This window comes from Cydia strobilella, chromosome 6 (genome assembly GCF_947568885.1).
Source record: "Cydia strobilella chromosome 6, ilCydStro3.1, whole genome shotgun sequence".
Taxonomy (NCBI): domain Eukaryota; kingdom Metazoa; phylum Arthropoda; class Insecta; order Lepidoptera; family Tortricidae; genus Cydia; species Cydia strobilella.
This window is the reverse complement of record NC_086046.1, coordinates 11661579-11686836: the sequence shown is the minus strand read 5'-3', so window position 1 is coordinate 11686836 and position 25258 is coordinate 11661579. Positions and strand designations below refer to the sequence as shown.

At 37.9% G+C, this 25258-nt stretch overlaps 2 protein-coding genes across 3 annotated transcripts in view; one reads left to right on the top strand and one right to left on the bottom strand.

The window, feature by feature from the left end:
- The window catches only part of LOC134742103 (multifunctional protein r), a 91824-nt gene that overhangs the window by 152 nt on the left and 66414 nt on the right, over window positions 1-25258 (top strand). The window lies entirely within an intron of this gene.
- LOC134742102 (carboxypeptidase A4-like) lies at window positions 1255-17430 on the bottom strand. Of its 2 annotated transcripts, none has more exons than XM_063675044.1 (9): window positions 16776-17430; window positions 11524-11724; window positions 8850-9109; window positions 8139-8348; window positions 7773-7962; window positions 5314-5464; window positions 3491-3680; window positions 1850-1996; window positions 1255-1511 (listed from the first exon to the last, which is right to left on the bottom strand). In XM_063675044.1, the coding sequence occupies exons 1-9, from the start codon at window positions 17377-17379 to the stop codon at window positions 1296-1298; spliced, it is 2169 nt and encodes a 722-aa protein (XP_063531114.1). In that variant the 5' UTR covers window positions 17380-17430; the 3' UTR covers window positions 1255-1295. The 2 variants fall into 2 exon arrangements, with proteins under 2 accessions (XP_063531114.1, XP_063531116.1); XM_063675046.1 differs by having other exon boundaries at window positions 16788-17430.

The following is a 25258-nucleotide window of genomic DNA, read 5'->3' as shown; positions in this document are numbered from 1 at the left end:
TTAAACTTGTTGAAGGTAAGTAAGAAAGTCTGTTTTTTGTAAGTACCTAATATATAATTATTATTTCCATATTCCGTGTAAATGATGAAAAGAGTTTTGAATGAGTAACTGCGTCGAAATATAGGGAACTCATAAACAATACAAAAGGTAATCACGGTCTATATCCCGGTCAATATAAGTCTAGTTAATGATGAATTAGGTAAGTACACTAAAAGTACTTACCTACCTACTTATTTTCTGACATCGATTATCATTTTTTCATAGGAAAATAGATTCGCTTATGATCCAAGCCATGTTTAATTAACGTTTCTATATTAACACTTAGGTATATTATGCGCACCGTCATTAAATCTAATCAATTTATTAGTGTGACAAATGCATGTCATTATAAATCATCCTTTTGTGAATGACTACCTTGATAACTTGTGCATTTGCTCCTAGATTACGTGAATGAAAGTGAAGTTTCATTACTTATACAATTAACTAGTATACCTACCTACTTATTACGCATAGAAATATCCCAGTTTGTCACAAGGCAATATTAGCTTCCTGCTATAATCAAATAAAACGATCATTCACAAACAATTGTAATTATTATATTAATGCCATTTTCACAACAAGTTAAATGCTTATGCCCGTTATATTAAGGCTAATTTCTCTTCTACTAAGTCACAAAGTTGAATTGTCTATACCGCACATCAAATAGCCAGTTAAATTTAATTCACCTAAGCATTACGAATTTGACGCTTGTACCTACTTAATACTAAAAAAAATAAAAGTGGAAACAATTCGTCAAGTAGTTCTCTACAAAGTACCTAGTTTCAGAAACATGCAAAAAAGTTTTCTTATAACTCAAAATATCTGCGAGACCGAGCTTTGCTCGAAATTCATGTAAAAACTCAACAATGCGCGTTTTCCCAGATATAAAGGGGCCCACTGACTATCAGTCCGCCGGACGATATCGGCCTGTCAGTTGTTCGGAACTATCAAATTTTTGTTCTAACTGACAGGCCGATATCGTCCGGCGGACTGATAGTCAGTGGGCCCCTTAAGACCTAGCTAGATTTTTCGCCCCCGAAACCCCCCATGTAGCAAATTTCATCGAAATCGATAGAGCCGTTTCTGAGAACTCCGAAATATAATATATTTCGGAGTTCTCAGTATATGTATATTATATATATATGTATAGTATATACAAGAATTGCTCGTTTAATAAAATAAAAAAAAGGTATAAGATAACGCGTTGCGCAAATTATGACAAGCTATTTTAATAGTACTTTTAGTAAGTATGACAGTTATGATCCAGGGCTTAAATTATCTACAATAGCTTTGACAGCCTGCCACGTCTCGCGGGCCGTGGATACTATCTGTGAGCCAGGCAGTAGGAAACCGTAGGGCCCGAAGGAGTCGCGCAGATCCACGTGGTAGGCGAATTTGATGTTGGCGCGCGCTTTTGCCCAGTCGTGCGACATTCCCGAAGCCGGCTGCCGAATTTCGGCTGCGGTTCCGACCTGAAGCAGAAAACACGCTCTTATAGAATCTCAGGTGCCATGGCGCCTGTTGGCGGTCTGAACACCTAAGCTATCTGGCTGGCTACCAGTTGGTTTGACGTGTAAATAGTGTAGTAGGTAGTATTCAGTGCCAGCGCTCATCTCCGCCAGCACGCCACCCAATGTCAACGATAAGCTCGGCACTAATCTCGCTTCCCTACCTCGATAAACTCCATGGCTGGCCAGACTGGTCAGTTCAGTTGCCCATCTCCACTAACATGTCGTTGTCGGTACTTGATGCGGTTGGTTGTGTCGGTACCAACCACACCTGTTTACGCTTACACTACAAGCGTACCTACCTGATACTTAGTGCCGTACATATCAGCGAGCGCAGCGGTAGCCAGCTTGCCCATTTCCACCAGCATGTCATCGTCGGCAAACGGCGCGTGAGCGTGCGAACTCGGCACCAGCCATGCCTGCGAATAGGCGTGCAGGCTTATGTACACCTGGAACAAGTAGGTAAATAAAAAAAATCCTAAACAGCACTTTCTGGGTAACGTATCTTTCTTTTAAGAACTGTTAATTTTTATGGTACTGTCTTCTGTACCAAAAAGGGAAAGTGGCTTGCCTGATTTAAGCTGATTTAATACGATTAACCAATTTAAATGCTGATCTTATTTAAAATCCACCAACCATCAAATTATCCGTTTATGTCTGTATGTAGTAAAAAGTTTAGTATAAAATATTGAGCATTTTTCCATTTAACATACTTAACTTGATCATTAATATCAGTATCTTATCTTATAAGGATAGGAACTTAATTAAAACAATAGCAATTGTATATATAGTACGTTTCATTTGCATAAAATGGAACCATTAAGATTTAGTTGAATATTAACATTTTATTTAAAATTAATTTACGTTATTTAAGATAAGTGCAAAAGTCCTGTGTTAGGTGGAGGTGGGTATCTAAGTAGATACATTTAAATACTTCCATTAAATAGTTTGCAATCGGGGTCGAAGCTACTGGAACACGTCAGCGATCAGATAATTACTACCAGTAAAAGAAAACCGTAATTACACGAGTGCATGGGATTAATTGTAGACAGAAAGGTGAAAGATATGGCGCTATCGTTTGTTCGTTTAGACAAACAATATCTGGGAGACCGAGCTTTGCTTGGAAAACATATAAAAACTCAAAAATGCGCGTTTTCCCAGACATAAGACCTAGCTAGATCAATTTTTCGCCCCCGAAAACCCCCATATAGCAAATTTCGTCAAAATCATTAGAGCCGTTTCCGAGATCTCCGATATATATACCTATATATCGTTTAAAGGTATACGATGTACCTATATTTTATGCCAGTCGAAGTTTACGTTGACTTACTTATTGCTTCAATTACTCTAGCAGCTGTAGTTAGAGTAAGGCGCTTGTATCTAAGATAAGTACCAACCTAAGCCTTGAAACCGAATTCCATTGACGTCTCGCGGCTGCCAACATTAGGATTTAAATAAATCTAATTACAAAGTAAATACTTATAAAAAACCGGCCAAGTGCGAGTCGGACTCGCGCCATACGACATACCATTACGAAAAAAACAGCAAAAAATCACGTTGTATGGGAGCCCCATTTAAATATTTATATTATTCTATTTTTAGTATTTGTTGTTAAAGCGGCAACAGAAATACATCATCTGTGAAAATTTCAACTGTCTAGCTATCACGGTTCATGAGATACAGCCTGGTGACAGACGGACAGAGGGACGGACAGACGGACAGCGGAGTCTTAGTAATAGGGTCCCGTTTTTACCCTTTGGGTACGGAACCCTAAAAACTGGGGGTCCAACGTCCAACGTGTAGTTCTCTGCGTAGGACCTAGGTGTTGAGACTGTTGAGTAATTTTCACCCCATTGATAGTTTGCTTTCTCCGTTCGACATACTCGTACACGTAACACGCGGTCCCCGTTATATTATAACAGCCTTTTCATTTATTTGATTACCTTTATTTGTCCCCTGTGCTCAGCCAAGAACTCAGAGACGGCCCTGGTCTCAGGCTCGCTGAAGGGATGGGGTCCAGCGTAGTTCTCCGCACAAGGGTCTCGTGAAGAATCCTTTTCGCCCCAATGGTAATCCCAGTTGCGGTCAGCGTCCACTCCAACACAGTCTGTGCGCCCCCAGTTCCATGGAAACCTGTTAAAGACAATTAAGTACTTAACCATGTGCAGTCACCTGTAGAGAAAAGGTACCCCCTTGCATAGAAGTTTGTATGCAATGGCACTAAGCGAATAGTATTGCTGACTGTACATGATTTTTTGCGACAATAAATGTTTTTTTATTTATTTATTTAAAAATAGCGCAGTGTACCTAGTGGTTTAAAAAAAAAAACTTCCCTGACTGGGGATTTGGTGAAAACCCTGTGTGTGTGTTATACTATTACCTAATTTAGCAGCCTCATAGCCTAATATTTATTTTTTGAAACTTTATTGCAGAATAAAAATAAGTACAAATGGCGGACTTAATCTACTAGTCAACCATAGGGCGAAACCAAGATTCTCGAACGTGGGTGCAGTAGGAAAAATATTTAAGGCCGTTCCCTGAGCCAGTAGAAGGCGAAAAAATCTCCTTATATGATCATGTTTTTCTAAGAGGCGTTGATATTCGTAGACGTGGAAAAAATATATGTAGTTCTTGACTATATTATCTTTAATAACATAGCTTCCGATACACGAATTATGACACTTCGCTCGATACAATTCTCGCTAAAACGGCTAAACGGATAATGATGAAATTTGAGAGCTGGTGGGTGTAGCAACTAAGCGTACTGTGCGGGTTCCAAATCAATAGTCGTGGATTCGTGGTTTTTCGAGTGCTCTGGTCTTTTCGAAGGCAACTGCTAGCTGACCTTCCAAGCCAGAGGGGAGACTATTAGGCATTAACTATTATAAAATCATATTTCGTACACATTAGCATGAGTCGAGGTTTCGTATTGAACCCACGACTTCCGGTTTTGAAGCCACACGCCTTATGCCTCTGCCTCCAGCGCTCTCAACCTGTTTAGTGGGAATGGTCTATATAAACATAGTTCAATGTTTATGTTTGTTGAAACAAGATAAGGAACTGTGTCCGGTAAGAAACAGTTATATAAATGGTGCCATCGCCACATATTCCACTAAAGAGAAAACTTTGCGGCCTCGGCAGAATTACCTTATGGTCTTGTAGCTACAATTGTATTGGCAACGAGTCATTTTATCATAAATTTATATGCTAATTATTTATAAAATGCTGTAAGTTTTAAGTTTGCCTCAACGATAACATACCGTATCGAAATAAAAATAAGTTGTCTTCAGAATAATTATTTTGAGACTTGTCAATAGAAACTTCGCTACACACACAGTATGCCAAAAATGTACAGCGTGCCTCAAAACTGCACAAACATAAAATAATGGAATTCGTTCATTAAAGGTTCGAATCTATACCAAAAAAACAAGAATTTGACACATAAACACACGGAAAACACGGAAACAGAATTTGACAATAGCCACGTAAGTTATTCACGAAAGAGGGTGTTGGACTGGATTCCTAGCCCCGTAGGCACATTGAGCGACTGAGCGTTAAGCCCGCTTGCACACCAGCGGTAATACTATTACTTCATATGTGACACCAGTCATAGTCTCATAGTACCTATTTACCTAATATATGTAGCTATCTACAATCTACATTATAGTCAGTTCAACCAGACAATTTACGTCACGCGAAAAAAAATCGACAATTAAGTCCACTTATTTTATTATCATTTTATTAGTGATAGGTAAAAATTACTAACCAGCCGATATTATAGTCCTCAGATTGGTCTTGAAGCCGAGACCGCGTTTTCTTCCACAGTCGGTCATGCGTGTGGGAATGCTCGTAGCCGTCTGGGTTTAACACTGGCATTATGTAGAAGTCGGCCTGTTTGAGTACGTCGAGCTCTGCGCCTGATGCAATGAAATGGACAAAATCAGTTCGTGAAACGAAAACAAGTCTGTCTACCTAAGACATAGAGGCAGGTCCAGTCAATGTATTAAATTTCAACACGGACAAAGTGCCAAAAATATGTATACAACGTGATACAATACACGTTATTAATACCCCTACATTGAATTAGTGTGTATACCTACATATTTTTGACACTCCGTGTCGATATTTAATATCTTGCTGTACCTACATATACAGATAAAACATTAATTCATACAAACAATAATTGGTTTAATTAACTATTTGCCTACTAAACTTTTTTTTCACTTTCATGTGTACAGAATACAGTCTACGAGGACCTAAAAAACTTAACCTCACTTAGTGTTAGATTTTAAGGTACGAAGATGATTTCTCTAGTTTCTTACCATTATTTGAGTTAATACGGCAAGCAATATAAAAAGCGAAGTAATCGCAGAGCTAAACACTAATTTAGCTCGTAAAATTATCATTAACTACCTAGCTAGATTATCATTAAAGTTACACACATAGCACTCGGATAGCCATCTTTATGGTCCGAGATCCGAGAGCTGGTAGACATTTTGGAGTAGGTCCTTGAGGCAAGCTGAAAATTTGCCTGATACTTCTCCTATCATACCCTAACTCAGCACTGCAGGTCTGGCTGCAGGGTAGCTGGGCTAAATCAACCCTTATATTTTTAAAGATTTTTTTTGGACCCGAAAAAGGTTCTTGAGGCAATCTGTAATTTTTACAAGTACAAATTAAGTATCTAAATAGTCATAAAAAATAAGCCAGAACATTTGGTCGAGTCTTTAACCTTGCCAGATATAAAGTAACGCTTGTTGAAAAATTAAGTTTGTCTACTATACAAATTTTATGCATTACATAGTTGATCGAATTTAAACTGTAATGATTTAATGTTAGTATGTCTCACAACAGTTTAAATTCGACCAGGGGCCCGTTTATCAAAAGCTTGTAGCTTGTAATACAAGTGAAAGTCTCAAAAAGGGACTTCCACTTTTATCACAAGCTACAAGCTTTTGATTTCTCAGAAGTTTTTTCTAACAATAGGTGTCAAAAAGTGACATCCGCTTGTATTACGAATTACAAGTTACAAGCTTTTGAGAAACGGGCCCCAGGTACTCACTAGGTAGGTTGTACAATGTGATTGTAACTTCGTAGTTAGGATGGTGTATATTTATGATATGTGTATAGTATGAGTATCGGTAGGTTTGAGGAAATTTCTATTAAAAGTTTTAAGTCAGATTTTGGAATATAAAGATTTGCATTATAGATTTTAGAATTTTTTTATATTTCTACTCAGAATCACGAGCTCTTTCAAGTGTGTTATCAAAATTCAATACAAAATTGTCCGTTTTGTTTCGGTCTTTACGAAGTAATATATATGTCTATGGCTACCGGCCGTTATCCAACCCCGCGACCCGCGACCCTTGGTGATTGTTGCGAACGCAACTTTTTATTTATATAAAATATTCCTAGCAGTAGCTAAACGCAGCCGTCGGGCTCAGATAGTAGCGCTCCACATAATTTGTATCGCGGCCAATACAATACAATACAATACGTTTATTTGTCGAAAAGCAGATAGTGTTACAAACAGGTGTTACATACATATAATTAAGTGCTCCACTTTTGGCCATATGAGGCATACAAATATTTAACGTGAGTGGCGGTGAAGCTCATGAGATTCAATTTAATTATCATCATAATAATAATACAATAATAAATGTCAACTATTTACATGGGCACACATTCTTATCAACTAATGTCAAAATTCTAATTGTTAAATGTCAAATAAATTATTTAAATTATATAATTTATATTATAGAGGCACCTCAATTTAAACCACCTTTTTACTGTTCAATTTCGCTAAATCACTCTCTCATCAGCCATCAGCCTCCATAGGTCCATACAACCACCACCACTTCTACACCTTTTGACCGTTTTGAGCAACTATACTTTGTAACCAGTACCTATTGAAGATTATAATCAGGGCGGCTACCGCGAAAACAGAAATTCGTAAATTGCGGGGATCTTTTACTCCAATGAACGCATAATTAGAGTGACAGAGAAAGATGCCCGCAATTTGCGAACTTCGATTTTCGCGGTTATAGCCCTGTTTACTTCAAATCGAAGCCCTTCTATTTGAGTCGTCGAGACCTGCACGGCGGCTACAGTGAGACCATTTGAGCGGGGCCGGGTTTCGGGGCCGCAGTGAAGGCGACCGGGCTTTTTGGGCTCCATCAGAATTTGTGTTCTTTCTTCTCCTAAATTGCTTTGAATAGTAATTACCTAGGCCCTTTTCGCCTTCAGCTAGTGCGTGGAGAATCCAAGTAGCAACGGCGGGCGCAATCCACTCGCGGGCGTGTGCTCCTGCCTCAAGCCACACTGCCGGCTTCATTCGAGAACGCAACTGCCATTTCTTTTTAGGATCCTTAGATTTTGTTCCCGCCGATTGAGTTTCATTCGATGGAAGTGAAATCTGAATAAATATAAGACAATTTTAGGTCTTACATGGTCGAAGTGATGATAGAATAAACTATTAATTTAGAGCCAGGATAGTACCTATAATATATTATACAACTATATTAGTAATGTAGGTACAGGTAGGTAGATAGTGTGTTTTAGTTATAGATAAAATCCTGTTCGTCTCAGTACCTTCACAGCTACCAATGGTAGTCCTTCGGAAGATCGCCCCAAGGGCACTAGCTCGATGAGGTCGGCATGGAGATGCTGCAAGTACTCCAAGTAACGCAGAATGTCAGCGTAGCGATGGTATCGACGCCAAGTCATCGGGTGCCCTCGCAGCTGTTCCAACTCCAATCTTTGTTTCTTTGACAGTCTGGGATTTTCATATGTTATCGCTTTCTGTGGTACAGTAATATTAACAAGTAGATTTAATTCGAAGAAATATTTTCTGTTTTAAGGACAGCGAGGTAATTATTTAGGAACGGCTTTAGTATCCCAGAAGATATACTTTATTCACTGAATCTTTTGTAGAAGACCTATGCATATATTGCATATGCACCGACCGCCGCCCTTTTTTCTGAACACGACTAGAGTTAAACCATGATAAGTCTCACAGCGATTTTGATAGCCCAGACTGTGCAAGTGTTGTTTTAAACGTCAAACTTCTATGAAATTATGACGTATAAAAAACATATACGCCAATACGCTATCAAAATCGTTGCAGTTATCTTGGCCTAACTCTATCCATAGCTTAACTTACTCGTAGATAACCACCAATAGTTTGGTCCTTGTTGTTTGACGCCATTATAAAACGATACACAGAACATTTTGGAACTATCTTCCTTCAAATACCTAATGTCATGTAATTCATTAATTTAACTTCATTTTAAATCATAATACCTGCAAGTCCCAAATAACTACATCAAAGTCGATTTTCGAGGATTTCATGTGATCTTTGACGTCGGTGAGGAGGTCTGGTGGAACCAGCAAGTCGGTTGATCCGTTTAGCGAGGGCGGAGTCCACCACATGAGGTCCGAGCCCTGAGCCTCCTCTTGCAAGTCTAGCATCTCGCGGACTTTCCACTGAGCGTCTGGGTACGCTCTCAGTAGTTGAAAACCTTTGTAATTTTTCTTCAACGACGTCTTGGCCGGCTTTTTCTCTATCGAAAATAAATTAGACTATTAGTATTGTAACATAAAACAACCGGTAGGCGTAGATACTAGCTATAAGGGCCAATTCGAATTGATTATTTTAAATATAGTATTTCGAAATGTGGTACCTTAATTTGGAAAGGATTATTTAATATACTTGGGCTTGTTAATAAATATCTCATTATCGTCCATGTCTAAGTAGGCATGGCATGGCCATGTAATCTAGTCCGATCAAAGCAATTACATCAAGAAAGTGAGATGCATACCATCGATTAGGTATATGTTTTTACTTTCGTACTACAATGTATGTGCATGGATTGCATTTTAATAGGTAGGAGAACAAGTGTTTTCGTATGTAATACAAAAATTCAAGATATTTTTAACATAAGTAGATTTTTAGTATAATGTGCCATTTTCCTCGATAACTTACTGCCATGTTTTTAGGTACCTATGACATTATCCCATTGCTGTAGGAATCTTTGGACTTCTGCATAGAAAACTTCGACAATAATAGAATAGACTTCGACAAGTAACGTATGCGGAGTGAAATCTGGACAAAGTTTTGAACATGTAAAAAGTAAACAAAAAATTAAACTGAAATTATATCCAACTGCCAATTTAAAGTCTATGTATGTCAATTAATCCGGTAAGTTTCATATGCATTGGATTATTTCTCTTTAAATTGTGGTCAATCTAGAAGAACACCATCGCGAAACTGTATGTAATTTCTCCAGTACTATATTTCCCTATGTCCGAAAGCGAAAATAGTGGAACATTTTGTGGAAGCGGGTCCGAGGTGAAGGTATGTTTATAATATTTTCACATCCTTTTTCTTTAAAAAAAACTACCGCTAGAAAGTCTGGTTCAGGTAAACATTCCAACATTAGACAGTTTCCTGGGAGAGATCGATTGAAGAAAATGACGGCCCGCTGAGTCACAAAATCTTACAGAGAGAGGTCATGAAATTATTCAAATGTGGCAGTAAATCTGTTTAAAAATAACTTGAAGATATGGGCATCGGCAAACATTACAAGAAAAGTTAAGGTCACCATATCCGAAAATAAAATAAAATAACTTTGAAAATGTGGATATACGTCATACCGACCAAACTGTACAAAAAACAGCTGTTTTTGCGTAATGGGATTTATGGGGGACTTTAAATGTAAATTTATGGCAAGGTAACTATTGTTTTGAGAACATCAATGGTCCAACGCACGAGAATGTGAAATATGTCGAGCATACAAAGTTTCCTAAAAAAGTTTTCCTAAGGAAGATAAAAGTTTAACTCAAAAAAATGCCAAGATTGGTGTTTTCGACACCGATGGCTTTAAAGTATCACAACTTCCGTTAAAAACTCTCATTTGAGTAAACTTTATCTTGCATTAAACGTTGTTAATTTTTTTTTTTTATTTATTTATTTGGGATCACCAACAGACACACACATCATGAAAAAATAATCTGTAGCTTACATAACATTGAGGTTAGATGTTTGTCCAATTATAGGTAACCACAGCTTATACCAGTATCTTAGGACATACAATATAGGTACAGTAGGACATTTAGACTTAAGCTATTAATAAATAAAATTTTACAATTATTTAACAATTATTAAAATATTAAGAGAATACGAGCAATTTGCACTTTGCAATAGAAAAGTGATGAACCAACATATTACTTAATTAACATTAACATATTTTAAGAAGAGAGACAATATTATGAGGAAAACATGCAGGGACATGAAAATGCAATATAAGTGTTAATGTTTCAGCCTAACCTAACATGCACATTACCGTCTCTCGGAGTCCTGGGAGCTGAAATACTTCAGCACTTTTCTTTTAAAGTCTATGAGGCTGTTACCAAGTATATCAGCCTTATAAATACATTATTAAAATACATGAAAATTTATGAAAAATAACCATGTTGTTTTTATTCATTTAATAGGACATTGAATTTTTTCCAGATTTCACTCCGCATACGTTAGTTTAGAGAGTCATCTCGTGACGTTAACCCTACCTTAAAAGTTCTGAAGAAACCGAAACAGGTGGAAATCTGTACAAATTTAGGGCTACATGGCAGATGCATAATTAACACTTTCCAATCTGGGATCTAGGTCTATAATTTTTTACTAATTGACTGAAAGATTCACGATTTATTAGGTACATTGCGGCAATTATAATATGTCACATTTTTCCCTAATGTACTTCTTTCTTATTCACTCATTTTGGCGGACAGAAAAACAATAAAAAATGGCTGCAATCAGATTTATTTTTACATTTAAATTTGAATGAATGGTATCAAAACCAGCCAGATGCAAACAGTACAAGCATAGAGTTTTTACTAGAACCTTACAGCTTACAAAATACGAAAGAACATATTATGTTCACCGACCCAACAAGTATCTATTTATTCTTTAGGTTCTTACTTTCATTGACAACGTATGCGCCATCGTCTTGTTCTGAGTCCAGCAACGTTTGAAACCAACCACTTGTAGAAGTTGTTAAAGGTGGGTTAGTGGTTGTCGATGTGGTGGTAGTGCTTTGTTTTTGTTTTGACTTCTTTGTCCACCCACCTCCAAACCAAGGTGTTTTCATTGTAATCCAATTATATATACTAGAAATAAAACCTGGAAATAAAAATCATTTAAAATTTTACAATAACAGTCTTGTGATGATACTGATGATGACGAAATATATCAATATTTTGTCAACTATCATCATTAAAATTTTCTTACACGTCTAGACTTTATCTCATGTTCTTACACAAGATTTTCAAATGGAAATTTCCTTCTTCTCTATAGTTGCAGAACCTATTGTGAAACGTAGATACCGATTATTTCAGGTTTTTATGTTTCTTTATATGTGACTTAACTTAATGTGCATTAGGTAATTATTTTATACGTCCTATAATCTTATTAGATTTATATAACGATATGATTATGCAGATTGATTCACACCAACGTGAATATAAAATACGTAGCTAGCTAGCGGTAAGCCAAAAAACGCTGCAAATGGTATCGTATCTGGCGAAACCCAAACTTGGTATGTTTTTTATTAAATTATTGTTATTCTAATAAAAAAAAGTAACTGAAATGTAATAATGTGATATGTTTATGGAATCAGCTTAAAAAGCCCTTTCATTTGATACCACACGATAGGTTTCTAAACAAAAAAAAATTCCCGTAAAAAACAAAAAGATGACTTCATAACTCCTCTCTTTTTTTTTGGTGCTATAGGTCAATTTGATTCAAATGGCTAAAAGATCAATCGTACCGATTTTCATACTTTTGACACAATTTGCACCATTTTACTGAATTTCGGAAACCTACATCATTCTGATCGGAAAATCATTAAAGGAAAATAGTTATAAGGTAGAGGGTCGCTAATACAAAACTATGAATTGTCAACGTGCCAATTGCCTCGTATTTATGAGCAACAATGGCACGCGACAATGCTTGAATAGTTTAACCGATGACTGAATACTTGTGACTCTTGTGAGTGCAATATTGCGACCCTACCTATGTAGGGGAAAGTAGGCCATATCGTACCGCCGGTTAAATCATACGACCTCTACAATACATACAAACGAACGAAAGAAAGAAAAAATATTATTTTCTTCGGTTTTGATCTAATTTTTAATGTGATTTGTAATACCACAACTAGTGATGTAGATAAGTTAAAAATATCCAATTAACAGTATTTAACTACAAATATAAACGGTCTTATTGCGTAGGTGTTAAAAATGGACATATTTTTATGCTTTTATTTTTATACTTAATAAAAAACTGCTAGTCGTTTAACTATCCTCCTTGCGTCGTATTCCTCAGTATAGAGGGTCGTGACCTTCCTTTTGTATCACTTTCTCTCTTACGATCTATAAACGTCTCGTTTAACTATATATCGTACTAATATAGCTACTCGTACTAATACTATCGTACTGATCGTACCAAGTATTTTTGAGCCGTACGATTTCGGACTCTGGTAATAATAAATATTTGTTATTTTAAACCTAAAATAAGCAATACCAAAACTTGCAAAACGCCTCATAGATACAAATTTCCCCTCTCCCCGCAACTCCCCGCTATCAAAGAGCGTTTCGATTATGTAAATTCTGTGAGGTTGTCACGCGATCTGCTTCTTTCTGTCCCATCCTCTTCTTCAAAGTTTTACAACACTTCTTTCACCTTCCAAGCTGTTCGACTCTGGAACTCTTTACCTCTCGACATTAGACGCGCTCAATCTCTTACTGTATTTAAAAAAATACTCAAAGAACATTATCTATCTCTCCTTTAGTGTATATACCTAGTTATCTTTTACTCTGTGGCTGACATGTTGCTGTTATATCTACTCTAATCTCATTCTTTTTACCGATTACCTCTTTCGATCTTTAGATGAGACACAGCAAGTTGATACAATATATACAGACTTCCAGAAAGCTTTTGATAAAGTGGATCATCTGATACTTTTGAACAAGCTATCCTACAACGGTATAAAAGGGAATCTTCTTATGTGGTTTGCCTCATACTTACAGAATCGCACCCAATTTGTTGTAGTGAATGGGTTCACATCGTCACCTACAGCCGTAACGTCTGGCGTGCCCCAGGAGTCAATTTTGGGGCCCCTGTTATTTGTTGTATTTATTAATGATATCTCATCCTGCTTCGAACATAGTCACATCTTGTTATATGCTGACGATCTCAAAATCTATAAAAGGGTGCAATGTCATGAAGACACCATCTTACTACAAGATGATTTAAATAAGCTTTATGACTATTGCAAAAGGAATAAATTATTTCTAGTTTTCAACAAATATATGATATTCACAAAAAAGAAATACATAATTCATAACTCATATCACATAAATGAACACCGCCTGGAAACTACTGAAAGTATACGTGATTTAGGTATGCACTTAGACTCTAAATTAACTCTTGATGTTCACGTAGACAGCGTTGTAAAAAAAGCGTACCAAATGCTCGGCTTCATAATACGTACATCTAAACAGTTCAAAAAGCAGGACACTCTCATTCTACTGTATCAATCACTGGTAAGATCATATCTTGAGTATGCTTCAGTAGCGTGGAACCCATACTACCAAATTTACGTAGATAAAATAGAATTGGTGCAGAAGAAATTTCTTCGCTTTCTGAATTTTAAAATGAAGAGTCCGCGTTGTTCATACGCTGATCTTTTGATCAAGTTTAACATGCTGTCTCTGGAGAACCGACGAGCCGTTGCTGACGCAGTGATGCTGCGCAATATCTGCGTAGCCGATGTAGACTGCCCGCAGCTTCTCGCGGCCCTACAGTTTCGCACTCCGCAGAAGTTGACCAGGTCCAAACACTTATTTAGTTTACCGCTTACGCGTTCTAACGCAGGCAAACGGGCTCCTTTACATAGAATTTGCGACCACCACAACCACCTACTTTGTAATGTAGATTTATTCTCATGCTCCCGTGCCTCATTCAGGGCTGCTGTCACAAAATTATATAAAAAATAGATAAGTAGTTTTAGATCATAACATTCATAAATCATAAATATGAATTTAATGTAGTTGTTGTAGTTAAAATAGTTAAGTGTTGCATGTTGCTAGGTTTACATTCTAATACCACTTATGTTCTCGGTGAGATATGCTTAAGGAAACAACATAATCTATAATAGTTATGTATATTCTGTCTATATTGTTCTTCACTTGTATGCTTCTGTTTTATCTCCTTGTAATAAAATAATAATAATATATTTTTGGTTTGTTTTATATATATTTATATGTTTGTCTATGTACGTCTAAGTGTTTTAATTTTCTTACTTATGTATGTTTATTTGCTGCAATTGTGTGTATGAAAGTAGACTTCATAACGTTTTATGCAACACCTACTCTTTTTGATTAAATGATTTGTTTCCGCTACCCAAAGGTTGTCTGGCTGGAACTGGAAGAGAGATCGCTTCAGCGATAAGACCGCCTGTTGTCTACCTCTATCCTTTAGTGGAATTGTTTTCTGTAAGATGTATCTTTTACTGAGGTGTGCCAATAAAGAGTATTCATATATCTATCTATTTTTATCACGTTTTAGTAAAAACTGCTTACTAGATATATATAACCGACTCGCCCCTATATTGCTGGGTAATTGCGACGCGAGATTAACTTCTAGTTACTCCCAAAAATAGGGGGGGGGGGGGTGGGGGGAAAGACTGCTCTGGCGGTCCAGTTCTAACTCTATTTCTACCTTTTATTCTATATCATGTTCTATTTTTACTAAAACACTTTACTACAGCTATCAGGTCAAATTCGATAAGTTTTCTAATAAACTAAGGACGACAAATTTATTCATGCAAGGGATTAATCTCGTGACTAGGGCGTTAATTCCGTTTTGTTTGCCACAAGGGAGTTGAATTAATTGGGATTAGATTGGTTGCCAACAGGGAAAACGCAAAAACTACTACTTATAGTACCTAATACCTACATTGTACTTATTTAATTAGTTTCATTGCTTGACTTTATAGTCCCACGAGATAAATGATCACAGTAATTTGCGGTAAAAATCAGTGTATAAACGAGATGACTCGCATACATTGTAAAAGTAGAAAACCGTTGCGCCAGTGGGGCAGGCGAGGCGGTGCAATCTCTACCAGAGCGAGAGCAGGATCAATATAAATTCGCGCCAACCCTCATCGTTTCACCTTGTCTAGCGAGTAGGTTTAGAAAGAGACAGATGAGACCGACAGCGGGAAAACGGGCAGGTATAATAGCGCGTGAGAGCCTGCGCGGGCGCAGGCGTCGGCAACTGGCGGTTTGCAGATCATTTTCCGCATAACTCACTGATTGGCCACGCGATAACAGCCGGAAAGTCACTCGAAACGACCCGTACGTAGACCATCATCACTTGTATCCTTAACACTACTTTCACGGCATGTCTTTTCCGGGGTTTTAGGTAATTATAGGTATTTATTTCAAGTCTAAAATAGTTACCTATTTCCCGTTCAAATGAGACCGAAAATACACTTTTCGTGTAAGATTAAACGATGTGACATTATCATTGATGTTGGTACTGTCTTACTGGTTGGTACATTTACCCACATAACATAATAATAATTGTTTTAAGAATTTAGGTTCTAGAATATTCGAGATGTGTATTCGCATCATTGATGTGATGATGTATAAAGTTATATTTTATATTTTTTATTGTCATCATCATCTTCCTCGCGTTATCCCGGCATTTTGCACGGTTCGCTTGACAACTAATCCCAAGAATTGTAGTAGGCACTAGTATTTACGAAAGCGACTGCCATCTGACCTTCCAACCCAGAGGGCAAATTAGGCCTTATTGGGATTAGTCCGGTTTCCTCACGATGTTTTTCCTTCACCGAAAAGCGACTGGCTGGGGTTTGAACCCGCGACCTCCGGATTGAAAGTCACACGCTCTCACCGCTAGGCCACCAGCGCTTCTAATATAAAAAAAAAATGTGTGCGAAACAAAAGTATTTATATAATAATTTGCTGTAAATATGACAAATACAAACGGGCAGTACTTGTTCTTCAAAACTTCTTTGGCAATTTTGGTTTTGAGAACTCGAAAATTCAAATTTAAACAAATACATTTTATAACATACACTAGAGGGTTAAAGTAGAACTTTTCCTACTTAAATAATAATTATAATTCTATAGGACTTAATTACCCACCTATAAACCAACCTGGCTTAGTTTGCTTCTTTGGCGTTTTCTTCACTTTATCTGTGTTAAAAAACTCTGATAACCATCCAGATTTCTTAGGAGGGCATGACTTATGCTTATTTGCGGTTGGTTTCTTTGGCTTCGTGGTCCTGCGAGCCACAGGGGTTGGACGACGCGCTGATGTCGGTTTCTTGGTTCGCACTGTCGGACGCCGAGTGCTAGTTTGGCGATAGACATCTGGGGCTGAACCTCCTATCCATTGGTACTGCACCCCCGTTGCCAAATCGGGTCGGTTCTGTTGCACTTTAACAGGCGGACGTTTAGTCACTAAGAAGTTTGTGTGGCTTTCAATGTTGATTGTTGTACTTTTAACTATCTTACTTTTATTCTCACTAATTGAGTCTTTGTTTACAGTTTTATCATTTTTAAGTCTCACTTTGGTCGGTTTAGGGGTACGCGGGCGCGGTAAAGGAGTCGTCTCGAAAGACTCCTCGGTGTCGTCCCATATTATTAACGGGTCCAACGATTCCGAATCCGAGGAGGAGTAAGAAGGTAGGCGGCGAGCGACGACCGCGCACGCCAGCAGCGCAAGCAGCGTCAGGCGACGCGCCATGTGAGCCACGCGAGCGTGTGTACATGGCGAGGTGCGAGCGCACTGTACCCGTATACCCGTACCGGTGAGGTGTGCGCGCCTGTGCAACCACCTTCCCTGCCACCGCCAGTCCGCCATTAAAGTGACGATGTCGCTTTCAACTCGCCTGCTAACACTAGGTCAAGTCAAATCGCTCGCTTAGGTTTTACGTTATTATTTATTCTCTTTAGTACTTACTTGCCTTTTAGCCATCAAATGATTTAATTCGCTTCCACAACGTTACAAATGAACCGCATTTCTGCGGATATAAAAGAAAGTATACATACCTAATTCGCATACGTTGATTACGATTGAGCACGCTGTCATTGAAAACTACTGTATACTGACATGCAGTGCGTAAAGTAGATCATTTTCTATGGTCCATTTCCCGCCCCTTGGGCTAAAGGGGTGTTACTTCACGAGCGTATCATCTATAATGGCAGACTTGTAACTGGTGACATATCATTGCATGGTATGATGATTTGCATTATAGAGTTCTATTTTAGTTATTATATGCTTTCCAAAAGAGAACTCAAATTGAAACTAGTACAGCTGCATGTAGATATCTATCGACATAAATGTAGTGTAGGTATGTATAGGCATCTAGCATCTCACAATTCATGGCATTCATGCTGCTGCATGAGACACAAAAAACCATGATTCATATTTTAAAGGCCCTTTTGAGGGTTACGTACCTTTTTGGTACGGAACTTTGGTGTGATCTGTCCGTCCGTCCATCTGTCACATTGCTAAATATCTCGAGAATTACTTGCGCTATTAATTTGTTTGGAATAGTTATGAACAAGGGTAACCTAGACGCATTTAAAGTAGGTATTTTCTTATATTTAAATACAAGAAAACTAAGTTCTTCCATACAACACCTAATGCGATTTATCGCTCACGATTTACGATTTACGATTGTTACGATTTAAAGGGTTAAATTTCGTAAAATATCTTTAGTTTAGACTAGAGGAAAGTCACAGGTAAAGTGATAAATATTGATACCTCCAAGTTTAAGAATAATGATGTAATTTAATTGTTTTGCGTATTTAAATAATACGTTTTAATCATAATGCGTTAAATTGTTATACGTTAGTCTAAAAGGATATTAGAATTAATGCGATGCAAAGTAGACCCAACTATAGGATAGCAGACTAAGCAAAATGCCTTCTAGACTTTCCCGTACATGGTAGAATGGTGTTCCGATCATTTGGGACACGTGCGTGGTTGATACCTACTCACAGACTTACAGGCTTCGCTTGAAAACTTTGAAAATAAAACTTGTGTGTTCGTCCGAACTGTACAGTTTTCTCTCCTGTGGGCAAAAGTTAACAGCTTGTGGGCATTATAGGTAATGATTTAATCATAATTATCCAAATAAAAGGAGACCCTTTTCATGTGGATAAGGGTTAAATAAGAAAATTAACCTTTATAGCCCTTAACTTTTCGGTATGTCTACAGGTAAGACGCGAACACAGTTTTGTGTTCGACCCATTTACCTAGACGTGTGGGGAAATGAGACAACCACAGAAAAAAGAAAACTATACAATTGTGAAGTAAGCGTGGCGTGTGTGGCAAGGTTATGATGAGTTGTGCGTAACCTTTTTTTTTCTGCGGAGAAAATGCATGCTTTCAAAAGTTGCTCGTTATTTATATATAGACTAAGAGCTAGCACCGGAAAATGATATATGATAATGACGCAGCGTCTTACGTAGGCGAACAACACGCGAACGCGAAGCGCAGGTGCGGCGCGGGTGATGAATCCTCAATCCTTTGATACCTATGGACGTGTCTTACGTGGCCGATGGCCGATCTCGTTGTGAACGCGAAGCGGGGCGATGCAAACCGTTCTTACATATGAAAGTGTCTAGGCGAGCGATCTTGACGCGATGGCGAAGCGGCGCGGCGCAGAGCGGGTGCCATCAAGACGCGGCTAGAGGCGTGGCGCATGTAGAAATACCGGATTTAATTTGATTAGTCCACCCACATTTGATTCTTTATAGGGTTTACTGTAATCTATAGGCAAAAAATATAATTTGATTAGTCCACCCACATTTGATTCTTTATAGGGTTTACTGTAATCTATAGGAAAATTGCCATAAAGGACTTAAGTGCCAGTAACGTCAATGGCACTTAAGACTAAATATTGTGAGTTCGCTGTGATAATGACTCAACTAATTAAGATTTTTTATTTTTACATTTTCAAGCTTATGAAGCTTATCGCGAGGTCTACAGCTCACAGAGCCCCTAGTTATTTTATTTTTATTTCTTAAATTTCACGACAACAGCACACAATACAAAAATCAACTTTATTAAATACGAATAAGGTCGATATCTTTCTAGAATCAACGTGTATTATCTAGACGTGTATTATCTAGACGCGCCCACTTCGGATAAGGCCATCGCATCGCGCCGCGCCGCGCCGCTTCGCTTCACTTCGAGTTCGCGTGAATAACGCTCACCTATTACTCACCTACACCAGACGATATCGGCCTGTCAGTTAGAACAAAAATTTGACGGTTCCGAACAACTGACAGGCCGATATCATCCGGCGGACTGATAGTCAGTGGGCCCCTTTAGGACACTTCCATAACCTATCAATCAACGGTTTGTTCGTACCTCGCTGCGACACGCCGCTTCGCATTAGCGATAAATTCGCTTGGCCGCCGCGTCAGACGCCGCGTGGGCCGCCGCGCCGCATCGCTTCGCTTCGCGTTCGCAAGTTGTTCGCCTACGTAAGACGCTGCGTGAGAGCATTGTAAGTAGTTAATTTGCTATACCTTGTTACTATATCCGTGCGTCTGGCAGCTGTTCACCAGTGGAGGTCAGTGACAGGCAAGTAAAACGTTTCAGTTGAAAAAAGGTTGTCCCATTTGTGGAAATATTTCCGCAGTATTGCTTTGGCAGTCCGAATCCAAACGTCACCTTAAGACGGTATCCCGTTATCGTTATTAGATTCGTATAATCCCTTCAATGGCCACTGAAAAAATAACATCCTGTATGTCATACATAAAAGCGGCCGTATGCCGAAAACAACTAATGTAATAGTATTGCTGGTTGCTGGTATCCAACTATCCATTGTTCGTGCAGGTATACACTTAAATCTTACTATGCTAAAAAAGTGACGTAGGTACTCAGAAAGTGACGAACTCAGAAAGTGACAAACTCAGAAAGTGACAAACTCAGAATGTGACGTCCTCAGAACGTGACCTAACTCGAAAGTGACCTCTGTAAGAACTCCCTGTTCCGCCTAAACCGTATTTGGTGATTGTAACGCTACCCGTATCGTTTAGTTTAGTAATTTTCATTATTATATATCATTTTCCGGGACTAGCTCTCCAGCTAACAGGTCGTTGTTAGCTAATTGCTGTAGAAAAGTTAACAATAGGTAGTTAATTTAGGCAATAAATACTGATTTATGAACTTTGGAAATATATTATGCGAATTTTATAGGCAACTAGGTAAGACCAAGAGAAATCAAAATAGATTTTGTTTGGTTAAAATCTGCCAAGTGCTTTACATTACACTTGACGTAGAATCATAGTGGGCATTAAAACCCGTTAATACTTTTATAGTTCTCTGTACCGGTTCTATACGTAGTAATTAGATAGAATAGATTCTCAAAAGAGTATGGCATCTTAACCTGTCATCGAGTTTTTAAATTGAATGTATGCTTATTTTCTGTTTTTCATATGAAAAAAAAAAATGTATAGATAAACAAAAACAAATTTTATCGAGGCCAACTCATTATTTGTATTTCAATTTAATACTTAACCTATATATAAAAAAATAGAGTACCACGATTCACTGTAACCTGTCTTGTCCAAATGCATCGCTTTTCCAGTTTTAGTTCTTTAGATTTTATAAGCACTAATTTATGTTAATAAAATATCATGCTATATGATAACATAAACAATACCTTTTAAAATGTACGTTGCATGGGTCTTATATATAATTTTTTTACAACAACATTCATGCAAGAAGTTCGTCCAAGGATATTTTCACTGTAACCTGTACATCCGCGGTATTGCATCTCACTTACACACAGAATTATATTTAGATCATAATTGTGCCAAAATATTAGGCAAGTATCAAACTAACCACCGGCACCGTAGGGAACCATCATGACCCAAGTGTCGTAGTTTCGGAGAGACGAAATGATTAAAGACTGAATCTGGAGTTTGTAACGGAATGTTAACTTTAACTTATCTCGGTTATTTTACGAAATTGGTATGGGGCATAATGTAATAATATCATTTTAATATGAAGGTATATCCAATCGATGCTAAAAGTGAGACATTTGTATTCGTTCGTTTAAAACATAAAATCAAAAAAATGTATTTAACCTTTAACCTATGATCAGTTTTTTGTAATTCTTGTTTTCTTTTTAATAGTTTTTTTTTGTGCGTTCTGTCAGTATACTACGGTCTCTAGGTGAATCTTTTTTACAAGCACTTTGTAGACTTTTTCGAATAATGTTGATTATTTTGTCATAATAGGCTTGTACCGTCTCCTCTTTCTTTTTGTCTTCTAAAGTAAATAATGTAATATATCAGGTATTCTTTATACAGTGATACCTATCTCTTCTTCGCTTTTAGGAATACTGTATTGTTTATTTATGTAGTTGGCTCTACTTTTTCTCGGTTTAGCAAGTGTTATTGTAGCTCTGAGCGGTCTGTGGTCTGACGGATAATCTAGATTCAAAGTTTCGATATTTTGAAACATTAATAGACGATTAGACATTATAAAATCTATTTCGTTTCTATGTTGCCCATTTGGCGAGCGCCACGGCCATCTGTTTTTGGGTTTTTTCTTGTAAAAAGTGTTGATAATTGATAACTTGTTTTCCAACGCAGTCTATGAGCCTCTGTTCTCGTGCGTTTCTTTCACCATAGCCATATTGCCTTGTTACAAGATGTTCATCCATTTGTGGTTTGCCTATTTTTGAGTTGAAGTCCCCCATTAAGATGTAATCTTCATATGCCATGCTTATAGCTTCAGAGATTTCTTCGTAGAAACTATTCACTTCTTCTTCTTGCGCCGCCTCCGTGGGTGCGTAGACCTGTATTATGGTGAGCGGTTTATCTGAAATTTTGATGTTAAGAAGTGCGACACGTTCAGAGATTCCAACATAACTAAGATAAGTCCGCCTTTGTACATTGTATATATTTATGTTCTTTTATTTTGTTTGTAATCTGTCTTATGTACAATAAAGTGTTTACATACATACATACATAACTCTTGATATTTTCTTTTTGGTGTTTGTTTATTAAATAAAAACTTTTATAAAAAAAAGATAAACCGACTTCAAAAAGGATGAAATAAAATATTATCCTTTTTAGGGTTCCGTGTTTAAGTATATGCGTTACCAACTGATATGTTTGAAGTCGGTGCCAAGCCAAATTTTAAACCATATATTCATAGGGATTTTGGTGCAATTCGATAAAGATGCGGCTATATAAGTATGTACGTTGGATTACCTAATGCAGCGTACTACGTAGGCGAACAACACGCGAATGCGAAGCGGCGCGGCACGGCGCCTTAATTAATCCTTTGATACCTATATAGAAGTGTCCTACGTGGGCGATCTCGTTGCGAACGCGAACGAATTAGGCCGGCCGCGCCGTGCCGCGTCGCTTCGCTTCGTGTTTGCGAGTGTTCGCCTATGTAAGACGCAGCGTTACACGACGCGACGACAATAAACGAACTTCCTGTACACCTCAGAACAGAACACACGGTTGAACCTTCTTGGCGCAGTTCGTACCATGCTTGTCGGCACGTTAGTGTAAATCTAATACGTTTTGTCGTCGTATTTTTTTAAAGAGCATTTCTTACTAATTCTTGAACAGTCATAGCACGCAAGTGTGGGATTGGGACTGAGTTATTTTCTGTCGCTTATCCAGAGGACTACATTTCAAAATATAAAACAATTCAAGGAACCTTCATGCAAAATTTCAGCTAAAGCGGTTCAGTTGTTTAGCCATGAAAAGGTAGCAAAGAGGCAGACATAATTGCTTTCACGTTTATAACATTTGTACAGTTGTAATGGGATTTATAGACATAAAGCTGATTATTTTTGACTGGTATTGTTACTACTTGGAGTACTTGGCTTGGCACCGACTTCAAACATATCAGTTGGTAACGCATATACTTAAACACGGAACCCTAAAAAGGATAATATTTTATTTCATCCTTTTTGAAGTCGGTTTATCTTTTTTTTATAAAAGTTTTTATTTTTCCATTTTTAGTTTTAAGACATTGTTAAGAGCGTGACGCATGAATGAAAAACATAATCATGTTTATCTGTAAATTCGTAAACTTTATTAAATAATCAGAATTTTCCTCGAGTCCGTCTGGGAAATCATTCCTGTCAGTAAATCCATTCTCCGCCCCGCCACTGACCCAATCCCTCAAACCCCCCGATCACTCAACCTCACAGCACATCAACCCCTGATCACTGAACCCCTCGACCCTAAACCACCAACCCTTCAACCGCCATTCCCCGACCCCTAACCCCAGACCCCTTAACTCCTAACCCTAACCCCCAATCCCTTAACTCCCAACCCCTCAGTCTCCGACCCATCAACTCACCTTCCCTCAACCCCCAACCTCAAACCCCCCAAACACTAATACCCTCTACCTTCACCTCTCAGTCTCTTTGGTTGTTTCCAACACTACCTACATCAAAAATCATAATACACATACGAGGGAAGTTATCAGTAGCCTTACCACGAGTTTGACATTGATATATTCGCTATCGTGTGCGTAACTTACTGTTTATGCATCTCGCTCGTACTGGCGTATTAGTGTACAAAGTAAGTTACGAAGAATATTTAGTGCCAAACTCGTGGTTAGGCTACAGTTGCACTACATCAAATTGGTGGTATTGGTGAGGAAATGCTTGAGTTATTTTAGAAAACACCGAAATTACCATACACGTGCCTTTAAAAATTGAGGAGTTCCCTCAATTCCTCACGGATTCCATCATCAGATCAAAACCAAAAATATTACGAAAACACCTTGGAGAGGTAACTTCTTTCAAACAGAAAAAGAATAACTCAAATCGGATCATGGGTGCCGGAGTAATCGCTGAAATCATTATCATCAAAACAATCATCATCATCAGCTCCACTTCATCAAATTGGTGGTTTTCTAGAAAAAATGATCAAGTTGCTTAAGAAAACGACCAAATCACCATACATGTGCCTTTAAAAATTGAGGAGTTCCCTCAATTCCTCATGGATCCCATCATCAGAACAGCACCAGATTAATGTGGAACCACCTTGGTGGTAGTTGATTTCAAACAAAAAAAGAATTGTTCAAGTCGGACCACGGGTCTCGGAGTAATCGCTGAACATCCTACATTAAAAAAATCATCATCACTATCTTCAAAACAATCATCATCATCAGGTCCACTTCATCAAATTGGTCGTTTTCGAGAGAAAATGCTCAAGTTGCTTATGAAAACACCCAAATCACCATACATGTGCCTTTAAAAATTGAGGAATTCCCTCAATTCCTCAGGGATCCCATCATCAGATCAGAACCAGATTAATATGGGACCAACTTGGAAGTAGCTCCTTTCGAACAAAAAAGAATTACTCAAATCGGACCACGGGTCTCGGAATAATCGGTGAACATACATAAAAAAAAAATAGCCACAACCGAATACAGAACCTCCTCCTTCTATGAAATTGAAGTCGGTTAAAAACCGACTCCATATTTTCCTGGCGTTTGACCCGTATGACACAGAATGAAGTGGTCGTATTCTGAAATTTCGTTGCCAAGACGTCGTATTTCTGATAAATCTATGATGTCATATTTTATATTCGCTAGTGCTTCATTTAGTTCGATTAATCGT